The sequence below is a fragment of the Lissotriton vulgaris genome, chromosome 7 (assembly GCF_964263255.1).
Source record: "Lissotriton vulgaris chromosome 7, aLisVul1.2, whole genome shotgun sequence".
NCBI classification, from domain to species: Eukaryota; Metazoa; Chordata; class Amphibia; order Caudata; family Salamandridae; genus Lissotriton; species Lissotriton vulgaris.
Window position 1 is genome coordinate 1329940084 of NC_141695.1, and position 14626 is coordinate 1329954709.

Genomic DNA, 14626 nt, shown 5'->3' on the forward strand with positions numbered 1-14626 from the left:
TTAGCGGCCTCCTACACTCGGAAAAACCAAAGTCACTATCTGACTACACCAAATCACCATTGAAAATATTGGGAAAAACTATCAGAGCCCAAATGGGAAGAAATTCCGACATGAGAAACCCCTCTTTGGGTCAGAGATATATTAAGAGAGGTGGGCACTGTGAAGGTGTTAACAAAATGGGACATGATCGGTCATTAAACTCGGGGACATTAGGGGAATAGAGGGACCCATTACATGGGAATGGCATAGGGACGCATACGAACTAGCAGACTGAGTCGTACAGGTGGATACAACTTTGCCACGCATTAGCAGCCCATATTCCAAAATCGAACCCATCTAGAAGAATCTATGCCAATAGAAGGCAGGGTACTGTTGGAGCCACTCCCCAGAAAAGCTATATTCCTCATATAGAAAAATATAATAAACAAATGGGAAGAGGTGATGAGCTCTCCTAGGGAGTGTGAACCAAAACAGGATTTAGACTGGTGAAATTGAAAATACTTCATAGGGCACACCTCACCAGGGAGTGTCTGACTCGAATAGGGGAAGCTAGCTGGAGGTTGCTCCTGGGGTTGTAGACAAATAGGCAGCTTTAAGCGCATAGTGTGGGAGTGCCCTGGCCCATCATGCTTTTGGAAGGGAGGGGGGAAGTGCTTGTCTGTTCTCACAGGTGTTGAACGGACTCCCAGTCCCAAAGCTTTTGTATTCATTCTCTGCATTCCAAAGGCACCTATAGATATTTTATAGGTTGGAACATATGGTGGCAAGATGGAATGTAGTCAAGAATGGGGGAGGGGGAGGGTGGTTGGGTGGCTAAGGCTTTATATCTGGAAGTGGTGAACCACTCAACCCACACCGAAATTGAAGAGTTAAAGGGTCAGAGGACCCAGCACACAATCCAGAAAGATGAATCAGAAAGAGCTACCAAACCTATCCCGCACTGATAGCATAAATCGCAACAGGGACTAGAGGTATCTTCGGGAGGACCACAAGAGTTCAGAAGTGAGGGGCAACTAGAAGAGTGCCTCGAGCATCGCCTCCCAATGCCCCCATAACATGAGAGGGATTGTGCAAAGGGAGCTAGCATCTCCGTGAATAGCACCCCACCAGAACCACACTCGTTTACAATGCACAGCCCTATAGCTAATCAGGAGCCAGGCAGCATCACCTGAAACATGAACTACAGGGAGCAAAAACGAACCACACCTTGTGCCCGGTAGTCAAAGCATAAAGGGAAAAGCAGAAAAGGAACACAGAAACCCTGAATACAAACACTGCGGCATGCATGGCACTATACCTGGTGTATTTAGGCAGAAATGCACCACAGCCACACAACCCAGCTCCAGGCAAAAGCCCAGGCCAACAACAACAATACCGACTGGATGGGTAGGCAAAAGGATACCTCCAGAAGAAAGGCAGTGCAAACATTGCCTGTCAACAGCCCCCTGCAAACTCCAAAGCTCAGGAGGAAGTCCAATGGGATAACAATTGCCACAAGAAGAATCAACCACCAGCAGGGAGTTGCTACAATAAACCCACAACTACCTAGGTTCACGAAGGAGGAGTGGACCAGGTCAGACGCACTGATGAAAAACCAAAGGCACCAAGACGTGCCAACAGGGTATCCAGCCTTGAGGTGCTCACTAATATGGAGAATGTGACTATGTGAAGACCACATTGACGGTTACAGTTTGTGAGAAAAACGTGCATGAATTCAGATACATTTCAAGTTAACGTTGGTGCCCACGATGCCAGAGAGAAGTGCACAAATCTCTTACTAGATGGAACAGTGCAGAAAACTGCATCATTATACGTCCCCCAACCACTTACATCAAACAGAACTTCCATATCTTCACAAGGTTTCAGACCTTTTAATGAACACATCCTTAAGACATGGCATCTTCCCAGATGTTCAGAAAATGGGCTAAATGACCTCACTATTGTAAGGTCTTGCGATTTAGAAATGAGGGAACCTTTTGGTTCCAGATGGACTCTGTAGACCGGCTCCAGATGGATTCCATAGAACTGTGATGTGTTAGAGCCGAATGCACTGAAGGCTGGTTTAGAATGTTGAGTTTGCAGTTGCATGCAAACAAATAAAGAAGTATAATACTAAGATCTGTGTATGATGCAGTCCTTTGCTGGACCTCAGCTGGGGAGGACGCCACAACTGGCGACAAGTTAGGGGATCAGTAACCCACAGATCGACTGTGATCTCCCAAAGAGTTTGTTGTGGTCCAAGCAAACTGCTTGTGTGTGCCACGTGCATTGCAATCAAAATGCAGAACCGACGCTTAGCGCATGTGGAGTCAAAGCGCAACTCCAGCCTCTGTAAAAAAGTTAAAAACTACAGAAACATCGCAAAGAAATCTTCATATCGATGATCGACCGTTTGGAAAGGTACTCAGCTGATCCGCAATATACAGTCATGTGTAATCTGAAGCGTTAACGCTAAAGGAAGATACAACTTGATAACCACAAAGTGCAGATTAATGTTAAAATTAGAATGTAGTGAAGACAGAGAGTGCGCAAAGAGCTACCACAGGATGAAACAGTTATTTGCTCACCAGAACCTGAGTAAAGTGAGCCAGTACGACCTCAGCGCCAGGCGCTGCAACCCAGACCAAACAAGTGCGCGGAAATCACCACAGTCTTCAATATCTTCGAAATAGTGAAATTTTTAATCTGGTAGAGAAGGAAGTAAGGTTTCCAGCAATCATTAAAGATGATCCTGAGGCCAGCACGTTACAAGGCCTCACTGCTGTGTCACATGAAGAAGTACATATCGTCAGACTGAAGAAGTGTTGAATCTCAAGTTTAATCCAATGCCAAATGTTGATTGCGAAAAATACATCTTCGACCAGGAATGCCAGAAAGTTGGAGAAACCACTGATGAACTTGTGGAGAGAGTCAACACACTCATCAGACATTATAAGGTCTGTGAATTTTTTTATAAAGAAGCTATGTGTCTGAGAGTTATTGATGGATGCTTGTCAGATTCATTTTGTTGACAAACTCTGAGAGTGACTCTTAGTCTGGAGTGGGTGTGAATGACTGCCAGAGCTGAAGAGTGTGCTGATAGACAAGCTACCGACATAGAGGTCAGAGGTGCTCAGAATGAATCGGACATGAGTGTGAAAAGTAAACTGAATCAAAAGACTCCCACAAGGTGATGCCTATCCGTAAAAAGAAATGGTGTTTTAGAGGTGAATTTTTGTTTCCACATGTATGTAAATGTTCTTCTTTTGGGCAAATATGTAAAGGCTGTGGAAAGTAGAACCATTTTGTGACAGTTTGCAAAGCCAAAACAAACGTAATTGCATTACGGTACAAAAACAAATTGGCCCATGAAAAGTTAGAGAAGTAACCTTAGACAAGCACCCACAAGGTCAGGCAGTGACATCAGTGAAGACAAATCAACACTGAACAAAATCAATGGTCATTCCAATCATCATCATCAAACAGTTCTTCTGTATCAGTACCAATTGAGAGCGAAGAAAATGATTGTGCCATGTTGATTGTTACCTCAGAAAATAGTGTGCATGTTGGTTTGGCCTCTTGTTAAGAAAAATGTCAGTCAAAGAAAGATCAACATACCAAAGCCCCAAAGTCTTTCAAACATTGTCTGAAGATTACACCAAAAGAAAATGGTTGTTTGATACCTTTCATTATCGACAGTGGTGTATCGATAAACATTATGCCTGAGGAGAAATACAATGAATTCTCCTCAGTACCGCGACTTACGCCAGTGAAAACCAAAGTGTATGCATGGGCTGCATCAACACCCTTAAAGAAACAAGGTTAATTTGTAGCGACTATGAAAAACAAGAAAAGGAAGGTGCAAGCACTCATCCATGTGCTTCAAGGAATGGCGTCAAGTGCCTGTCGACTCAATTTTAGCACTACCGCTAATATGAGACTGCTTTCTGTGAATCACAACATCAATGCTCATCACGGAATAGTAAGTCAGTTCCCTTTATTATTTCATGGTTTGAGAAAAGTTAAGACTATGAAAGTAAAGTTGAATAATAATGAGGACGTCCGTCCTGTTGCTCAAAGACATCGACAAATTGCTTTTCATTTTCAAGAAGCTGTTGAGAAAGAACTTGGATTCTTTAGCATGATATTGTTAGCGTCTACTCGTCCAACCCCATGGGTTACTCCCATAGCAGTAATGCCCAAAAAGGACAATAAAGAAGCTGTACTCATATGAGCTGACATGCGTCAGGCTAACAAGGCAATTGAATGAGAATGACATCCAGGCCCACACATTGCTGACATGATAACGCAATTAAATGGTGCAAAGGTCTTCTATCTCCTTTATTTAAATAAAGGTTATCATCCGTTGGAACTTGAACACGATTGCAGGTACATTCCAAACTTTTCTACAAATGTTGGTCTGTTGCCATACAAAAGACCAAGTTTTGGTGTGTCATCCACTCCAGAACTGTTTCAAGACGTCATTCAATGTATGATACAGCCTCTCATGATTGCATTCAATTACAGCACCGACCTATTGCTTTTGTGGAGCTACACAAAAAGAACACCATAAAGCTCTGGCTCAAGTATGTTTTTTGTTGCTTGCCGAAGCAGGTTTTACTTGTGGGAAAAGTGCAGAAAAGTGAGAGTTCCAAAAGACAAAGCTGAAATTCTTTGGCCATATCTTTTCTGAAGGGGTATGACCAAAACACAAGCTCTGTCAAATGCTGATCCCCACAAGATGTTTCTATGGTGTGTTCATTTCTCAGCATGGTCGGTTATTTCCAGATACATACCAGACTTTGCCACTGTAAGTGCTTCGTTGAGATACTTGACAAAAAAGAATGTTTCATTTCATTGGGCATGTGAATGTGAGAACGAGCGATTGAGAATGCCGATAAAATGGTATATTTCAAATCAAAGCTTCATACAGAGGTTGTTATTGACAATAGCCCCGTCAGGGTAGGTGCTGTCTTGCACAGCACAGTGGACACCCAAATGCTCGAAGGCATATTGTAGCATATGCAAGTATAAGTTTGTCCTAAACAGAACTTATTTACTCACAACCTGACAAACAAAGCTTAGCTGTGGTGTGGTGTGGGCTAATGAACATTTCCATGTATTCCTGTAAGGAAAACCTTTCACGATGTTAACTGATCATCAAGCTTTACTGATTATATTTGGAAATCCAAAAGCCAAAATGCCTCCTCACTCTGAACAATGGGGACTACGGTTGCAGGAGTTTAATTACTGTTTTGTGCATTGTCCAGGGAAGGATCAGAACCCTGCTGACTCCAGAGTACATATACAAGGTCTCGGTACTCCATCCAAGATGGCTGAGGCCGATTCAACTTTATTGTAAAATCAACACACCAGCTGCCATTTCATTAGCCCTGATTATCACTGCCACAAGCCATGAAAGGGACATGTTAAAGTTGAAGGATAAATACACATCAGTCCTGGATCCAGCACACTCGACTGCTCAAAAGTGGTGGTGAATATCACAAATATCAAGAATGAACTGTACGTAACTCAGGAAGAAGTTACACTACAAGGGTAAAAAATCCAGATTGTGGACAGTCTGAGACTAAAAATAATTGAAGTGGCGCACGAAGGACATCATGGAATTGTTGCCACAAAACAAGATCTCCAAGACTGAGTCTGAGTCTGGCTTCCTTACCTTGATGACAGGGTTGAAAAGGAATTAAAGGTCTACCATCTATGCAACTGCCTTTCTATACAAATTACTCACCACACCTTGAACATGTCAGAACTCCTGAAGCATGCATGAGAGAGAATAGGCAATGACTTTTTCAGATAATGGACATCATCTGCTGTTGAATATTGATGAATGCTTACGATTTCCATTAATTAAAGATCTTTTTCATCTTCTACTCAAGAACGAGTCATTAAAAGATTAGATGCATCTTTGCGACATGTTCCAGCCATAGTTAACTCTGAAAATGGACCGCCTTTCAATATTCAACAGTTCAGAGATTTCTTGGACCATTTGGTTATAAAGCATCAGAAGAGCACCCCTCTTGGCAGCAGGCCAATAGACTTGTAGAGCATTGCATGGGTACTCTAAAGAAAGCAGTGCAACTCTTGAGAAGCTCAATCTGAAAACTGTGCTGAAATCTACTTTGACAGCTTATCATTCAACTCCCCAATCGACAACAGGTGAGAGTCCTGTTGTTTCGTAGAGAAATGCACTCCTAGTTACCTCAATGGACCAATAAATAAAAGAAAGATGAGACAGAAACTCATGAGAAAGAGTTGGTTAACAAACAAAAGATGAAATCATATGCTGACAAAAGACGAAATGCGAAAAACATCATCTTCAAGAAAAGGGATCCAGTGCTCGTACAACAAATGCAGAAAACAAAATTTGATGCTACTTTTGATGCAGAACCTTTTCAAGTGGTGTCTACTAAGGGACACATGATGACTGCCCAGCGCCCTGCGAAATCTATTACCAGAGACTCTTCATATTTTAGGCACAAGACTAATTGTTCATCAAATCTAATAGTTGAATGAGAGACTGTCTGAAACATCAGTAACTGCTGTTGCTTCTACACCATTGATGTAGATCCTGGACATTGGGAACGGGGCAAGATCAGGTCTAACAATTAAAGCACCAAGAAGATTGATTCAAGAGATTTGATTGTATATGTCTATGTATTTAAATATTTTGTAAATAATTTAATTTTTTATTTAACAGAGAGTGGGAGATGTAGTTTCTTGCGATTTAGAAATGATGGAATCCTTTTGGCTCCAAATGGACTCTGTAGAACTGTGACATAAGTGTTAGAGCAGAGTGCACTGAAGACTGGTTTAGAATGTTGAGTTTGCAGTTACACGTGCAGGGCAAGTTCTAGGATTTGCGGGCCCTGGGCCAAAAGGGAATATGAGAGGCCCCTCTAATTTACATAAGTGACCCCTTGCAAGGAGACCATTCAGTGATACTGCGGGAGGCCCATTGTCCAGCATTTTTGTGCCTCCGCAGTTTTAACTTTCAGCCCTCAAGCAATTCTCACACCTTCAGCCCGATAGGTGTGACAATTGCTTGCGGGCTAAAAGTTCCGACTGTGGGAGTGCCATAATGCTGGACAATAGGCATCCCGCAGTGTCTCTAAATAGTCTCCTTGCAATTGGGGCAAGAGTAAGCGTCTCCCTCCCCAAGGCCTCCAGACACCATCCCTGAGAGGCCCGGGGTGGGGACCCCTCCCATGAACCCTAATTGCAAGGAGACACCCATCTTTTAGTTGGATCGGTAGGGAAACAACAGGACACACGATCGGTGCGGGGCCCCATGCTGGTGGGCTGAGCGCAAGGCCCTGGGCAGCTGCCCACACTGCCCATGCCTAGTGCCGGCCCTGTACACGTGGACAAATAAAGACGTATATTACTAAGTTCTGTGTATAACACAGTCCTTTGCTGGTGTCCCGGCTGGGAAGGACGCTTCAACTATTTAAAAAACTGGACTCGCAAATTACAGAGTAGTCACTCCCCCCTCAATGGCTAATCAAAACCATTGTAAGATGTGTGGTTGTACAGCTATCAGGAGAAAAAAAGAAGTCTGCTAGCCCCTTATAAGTTTTGCTTTTGTAAAGGCTGCATTTGAGAAATTAAAAGTCAAAAAGTCTGAACATATATGGCACACTAGACAAAGGTAGAGCCTGCCTAGAAGGTGAAAGGACCACCCACAAATCTAGGGGTGTAGGAGGAGGGGTTTCTCCAGAAGTAAAGTATTTCCCGATAAGGAAATTAAAACAAAAAGAAAAATAATGTCCTCCTGAACAGTAGGCCTGCCTTACCATGATATGTATTTGCACTCTGTGTATAATTAGTCACTGGGGAAGTACACATTTGCAAAGATATCACATGACATTGCCAGCAGTATACCTAAAAACCTGTGACTCGTGCCGCTTTCCAGGTGAACTACTCAGAGTTGATAAAATCCGAAAAGTGGAACATCTGGATCCATCTAGGTTTTCAAATATTGTAGCCATAGACGACACATGTTTAGCTCGGGCATGCTACACCAAAGGGCTTTTTCAAGGAACAGAATAACAAAGCTAATGCGCATCATGGACTTTGCGCTCAACAACTCTAGAGACTTTCATTTTCTACCACAATGACTGTATGAACTCCAGAATGGCACTGAGATCAACCCTGATAACTTTCTTGATGGGCTCTAAGCTTGTTCTGTGCCTGGAAAAAGCTTTTTGGCATTACATGTCTGAGCTCCACGTGTTGGCTGTAGGTGAAAACCCAGCAGAATACATTAACCTCATAGATGCGGCGCAAATATCCCTCCCCAGTGCTGCGCTGTCCATTGGAACTAGTGCTGAATGGACGTCCAATAGTCGTGCGCAGCACTGGGGAGGTAGTGCTGCCGTCGGCCAACGCCCCGACGCAGCACTTAAGGGGTTAATGTTTCCTCACTGTAGAAGCTTCGTACAGGAATAATTCTTGCTCAAATTTAAATGTATAGTAATAATCAAATTATAATATATTATAGTCTAAAATTGATTCCATATAAAGTACTGCCTTACTCATTTGTATGCAGTCCTTTGTTGGGCTGTAGACACCTATATGATTGTATGGAAGAAACAGCGTCCTATCTATTCTAATATATGTTTAAAAACATTGCATTTTCCAGTGCACATTTTGTTGTCTTGTTCATAGGTTGTCTGTCTTTATTTAATACTTGCCATACTGAGCCTTAATGTTTTCCCACATTATTGTGTTGTCTTCTTTCAGAAGTTCTATCTATATATTCCCTACATAAGAAGCATATCCGAATATTTAATTTGTTGTCGTTTGATATTACATCTCCCTCCACTTTATCTCGTCTTCTCTTCCCCTATGATCTTCATTAATGTTATGGTGTCCTGAAATGCAAGTGTATTAATACGGTTTTGGCAATCTCCAGGTTTTTCAAAAGAGATTCAATGGCTCTGTCAGCTTCATCCGGAACTGGTCCGATTACAAACTCGGGTTTGGAAGAGCCGACGGGGAATATTGGCTGGGTGAGTAAAATAAGCTCATTTTATGTCACAAAGCCAGATTTAGAAGGTGAAATCGATGTGTATTTTTTTACAGCAGCTGGCAGACAAACTGAGCATGTGATTTCATATGGATCCCCTGAATTCTGAACTGGTATAAACTGCATGATGCATTGTGGCGCACAAGTGACTGTTGATAAGCAGATTAAACATGTGCGACCAAAGGCCACATATCTTCCATTCAATGATTGTCTAATTCCACTCCTTTCATTGGCTGCATGTCTTAACCCTCAGTCTCTGATCATACTCTAACCAGTGCAGAATGGATCCTGGGTTCACCTTCTCTCCACTCATGTAGCTCAGGGGTGGCCTTAGGCATGTGCAAGCTGTGCGCCTGCACAGGGCCGCCAAACCCCAGGGGCCTCCACGTCACTATATATCCTTAATATAATAATCCTCTGAGGATGAATACATATTTGCGTGGCGGCCCCTGGCAGGGATTTGGCGGCCTCCGGCTCTGTTCCACTTCCAAACACCCTGACCCCATCCTCTTCACTGGCCTCTGCGCCTGTCCCGTGCCCGGACTCCCTCTTCCGGGGCCCCCTACCTACGCTCCTTGCCCAGGGCCACCATGAGCCTAGAGTCGCCCCTGAAAGATGCCCACTAGAAAAATCTCAAGAGCCATGGGGGCTCTTGAGATGTTTCTAGTGTGCATTTCCCCTTTTACTGTACACTGCAGGCTGGCATCAGCCTCTGCATTCAAGTCCAGAGGTGTGTGTGTATGTGTATTGGCATTTATATAGCGCACTACTTACCCGTAGGGTCCCAAGGCGCTTCGACCGCTGCGAAAGGCAGGGTACGTGGGATTCCACTTGATCACAAGCCCTTATAAAACCTGCGTTCACTGCTTTGACATTTGATACGCAGTTGAGTCTTGGCAAATTTCTTCTCATGTTCCAGTTTATTTCCCAAGCAACCAAATCTACCTAATGGCAGGCATCAGTGATGAATTACCTCGGGAGCCAATGGGCTCCCTCGTCATGCTCCTGAGACCCATCATGGGTAAAAAGGCCTAAACATAAGTCTCGGTATGTGCATTACCAAAGGCTACCAGTCCTGGAGAGAGAACTATGTAAATGTTTTAAGGAATGCTGAAACATCTCCATTGGATATCTCTGTCCTACGCTAGGTCTCAGCATCAGCTCTTTGCAGGGCAACATGTGCTCTCATAGGCCTGTTCTGATGTCGCCTTTACTGAAGAGGGAATGGGGGCTGAAAGAGAGCCCTAGCACCTACAACTTCCCAGAGCAGTTACAAAGCACATTCCAGGACAATGAAGGTGACATAGAACCTTTCACGTTAGACCCTGAATTTCAAGGGCCTCCGCTCCTTCTGGCCAATATGGTAAGAGTTCCATATCAATGGCTCTGAACAGTGTACGTTTAAGTCCCAGTGAATATTTTTTCAGTCTTCACCATTTGTTCTATAGCTAACATCCTTCATGTATCATGTAACGTATCAAAATAGCCAATCTTGCAGTATGTTTCTCCCCTATGATTATAGATGCCTAGCTCTTTCTTTTTTTAAAAAAAATTGTTTTTTTTGTCCTCATCTCAACTTTAAGCAAATTGCAAAATGTTACAGCCGTTTTATGGACATGGGCTCCCTCCGGCCGACTGCACATGCTTAGGTCCCCCGACTGACTCCTTGCACTACTTACCTGCCGCCACCGCCGAGAGTCACTACAGCAGCCAGGAGAACGAGCCGCCACCGCCGAGAGTCAGGAAGCATTCCAACATCGCGCCGCCGCTCCGGGGACCTCAACACCCGGCAGCCCTCGCGGCGGCGTGTCCCTGACGACACAGACACGGGGAGGGAGCGCCAGAAGGCGCGTTAAATTGGCAGTCACCCCGGCAGAGCGGGGGAAGCACTACTTACCTGCCGCCACCGCCGAGTGTCACCACAGCAGCCAGGAGAACGAGCCGCCACCGCCGAGAGTCAGGAAGCATTCCAACATCACGCCGCCGCTCCGGGGACTTCAACACCCGGCAGGCCTCGCGGCGGCGCGTCCATGATGACACAGACGCGGGGAGGGAGCGCCAGAAGGCGCGTTAAATTGGCAGTCACCCCCGCGTCGCGGGACGCCCAGGGCTAAGCCCGGGTAAAGGGCAGGCCCTCTGTGGCCCTCAGAGGCACAAAAAGGCCAGGCAAGGCCATTTCCCTGATATCTCCATCTTCGAGCAGCTAAGGTACTGTACTACACGTGGAAAATATCGTGGATTATTGCTGTACATCTTTACTGAACTTTCTTCGGCCAGTATTACCAGCCATTCTTACCCTCCATTATTTCGCCGGTTACCAGACGGGGGTCAGTAGGAAGACGGTTTTGATCCGTTACTGAATCGCCCAGGAACCCGGATTAGTAGGAGGGGTTACTGTTAAAGATGAGGATTTGATCTACCTTATATGAACTTAAGTAGGACTTTGCTGAAAAGTAACCCTGTTATGCAGGCGACCTAACTGAGGTGAACACGATCTTAGTGCTGGTCGCTTTGAAGAGGTTATCTCATACTGAGTTGGATCCTAGCTGCCGTTTGTATTTGGCCTTTGAACTGATTGAAGCAGGAATCTCCCTATCGTTGTATGATAGTGTTTCCCCCCCGTTTTGTTAGAATTAGTATTGTTAGTATTGTGTATTGCTCCCATAGTCAATTATTTGAGTGCTGTTTTTGACTTCTGATAGCATCTTTATTCTGCTGTAAACATGCCTAGAAAATTGGCACCTGTAGCCACAGAGTCACTTAACACCTTAGATTCTTTCTTAGTACAAGTGGTCAAAAAAATAAATAATGAAAGAAGGCAATCCCTAGGTCTGAGCCAATCACCAATTTTGCCCCCAACGAGCCCTTCCCCTAATGCACCAATGTCTGATACAACATCACAAGACCCCACAACATATATACCCGACCTTAATTTTCAAGACATCGGCAATGATGATGAAAACTCAGATCTGCTAGTTGACTTGTCAACAAATGCAGTGTCTGACCCTGATCAACAGCAAAATATTGTAGTGGAAGTTCCCTCATCCCCGTTGCCCGTAATACGACCTGTGAGAACCTGTAGAAAATCTCAGTCTAAACGTGGGGGGAAATAGTCAGGAAGAAAAAAGCTCACTACACCGCCTAGGCGCAAAGGGAAAAATGTGGAGTGTGATGATGACGATGAGTTAAGACATATCATTGACGACGACCTATTCAATAGGATCTCAGACATGATAGACATGAAAATCAGGACCATCATTAAGCCATTGATTGGGAAGATAGACAAATTAACTGCCGAGGTGAAAAAGATGGGTGGGTCGCAAAGTAAGTTGGCTGACGAATTGGGGAATCTGGTTACTCATGTCATTAAACCAGTAGCTATAGCTGAGGAGGAGACTGGTGCGGACATAGGCCCTACGGAAGGCCAACTACAGTCTATCCCGCCAGGGCAGCTACCACCACCTGCGCCTAGCCAGGAAGCAGTAAGAGAGTACCCCACTTTACCACCTGTTGTGCCAGCACCACTGCATCTAGGGGATGATTCATCACAATTCATCATGGAAGCTTCACCAGTAGTTCTGGTACTGGCCAACGTCCCTACTTTATCACATGGCCAAATAGAATCTACTCAAGGACTAAAAGACAAAGCTTTACATTGGCTCACTAATAATATGCAAATGGCATATCAGGGGACTGACCAGCTAGCAGGAGAAATTGTAATGACAAGGAGGGTATCATGGATTGGGAACAAGCCAAAGAAGTTTAAGGGGGACTGCGTAGTATTAAACTTTGCTAACACAGAGGTACTCCCAAATGTCCTGGCCAACCTCTTCCCACCTCAACGAAGAAGTGGTTCCATAATCCCCCTTACTCTGAAATTCTTTTATAGTGAGAATCAGATCGCGACCTCGTCTAACATCCCTAGACCTAGAAGGAATACAAGAGTCACTAACTGGGGAGGGGATACTCGACCCAGATATAACAACGACCGTTTCCATCCTATGATTAGTCTTGGGACAGGGCAATGTAACTATCCAACTGGGCTAACTGCCAGAACACCTAGGTTAAATTGGCCCATTATAAACAGGTGGGGACCAAGCACCCCGGGATATGATTACAGAGGTCAGGGAAATGGGTTTATAGACCAGACGGGACATGAACATCTCTCGATGCGCCCAAATACCCCACGACCCATGTGGAACACGACAGCAAGCGGATGGGGTCAGGCGGCCACCCCTTTTGACTGGGGATTTGGAACGGGAAATAGGTTTGGAGTCTTATCCAATTTAAATGACTGCGATTGACATATGGAGGATATTAATTTGGTAAAAGATGCCTTAGATCAGCAACTAGATGAGAGCACCCAACTTATTAATGGCTCAGATCCCAGTGAGTTCATCTCCCAGATATGGCAAGAAGACCAAGTCACATCAAAACACGAACATCTCCCCACTTTAAATTTAAACTTGCTTGAGCACTGTGCGAATCAGAGCCTTGCCAGTGATAACCTGCAGAGCCTTTCGAAAGTGGGATCCAATGAAGGGACCCAACTGCCACGAGTAGCTGAAGGGGCATTGGCGCGGTACTCAGAGCCTAAGACACCCACAGATTCTTGCAAGATGATAAGCTGGAACATAGCAGGGCTAAATGCAAAACGACAGGATAAGGCATGGTCAAGCTTTGTTTTAGGCCACCATATTATTGCCCTCCAGGAAACCTGAGACACATCCGCCAATCTTTGGTGGGATGGGTTTACCAGTTTTACTAAAGCAGCTGTCCCCAGTCGTTTGGGGAGAGCTAAGGGAGGCCTTGTAATTCTGTTTTCCTTAGATCTGAAGGGAAGCTGCAGGCAGATTAGCACTGATTCCCATAACATCTTAATGGTAGAAAGAGTGACTAATAATACTAGCAGGACTATATATATAAACTTTTATAATTCTGGGAACAGCGACCACTGAGGATGTAACATTGCTAACCTAGATAGTATTTTAAAATTAGCCAGCCAGTATACCAAGTATGATTTAGAGTATATTTTATTAGGCGATTTTAACATTCACCCATGTAACCTAGTCTGTAGGAGAAGTAGTGATGATGGGAACTAAGGATCAGAGGGACCCCACTTCGAACATACTACAGAGGGAGAGGAGTTAGAAGATTTTCTTGCCAACTTCAATTTGCACGAACCAGATGGTGGCCCTAGATTGCCAACTTTTACTGGTGTCCTCCGAGGTACAATAATAGATTATATCTTTGTAACCCAAGGTATTTTAAACCGGGTTATTGCCTATCGTACGGTACAAACACATTTTAGCGATCATAACCCGGTAGTACTTGAAGTGGCTTGGGGAGTCCACATGGGGTTACCCCCAATGTTAGCAAGGCCCGCTCACCCCCTGAGGACTTCTGATCAAGGCAGGCGTGTGAAATGGGCAAAGGTGGTCCCGGGAGAATTCTATGCAGAAAATTTCCTAAAGATTAAGGAGCTGGTTGAGATTTGTAAAAATCCTTGTGCCCAGGGCAAAGAAATTGTAGAGGCATTTGAGGCAATATGTGGGCAGGTGTCACAGGATCTCTTAGTTAAGCCAAAAAAAGGAA

The 14626-nt window shown here is 44.4% G+C and overlaps 1 protein-coding gene across 1 annotated transcript in view; it reads left to right on the forward strand.

Annotated features, from left to right (window-relative positions):
* Positions 1-14626, forward strand: part of LOC147703615 (microfibril-associated glycoprotein 4-like) — a 742150-nt gene that overhangs the window by 650420 nt on the left and 77104 nt on the right. Inside the window, exon 4 of the mRNA XM_086931960.1 lies at positions 8918-9014. Coding sequence (XP_086788086.1) covers positions 8918-9014 — 97 coding nt within the window. The remainder of the gene's footprint in view (positions 1-8917; positions 9015-14626) is intronic.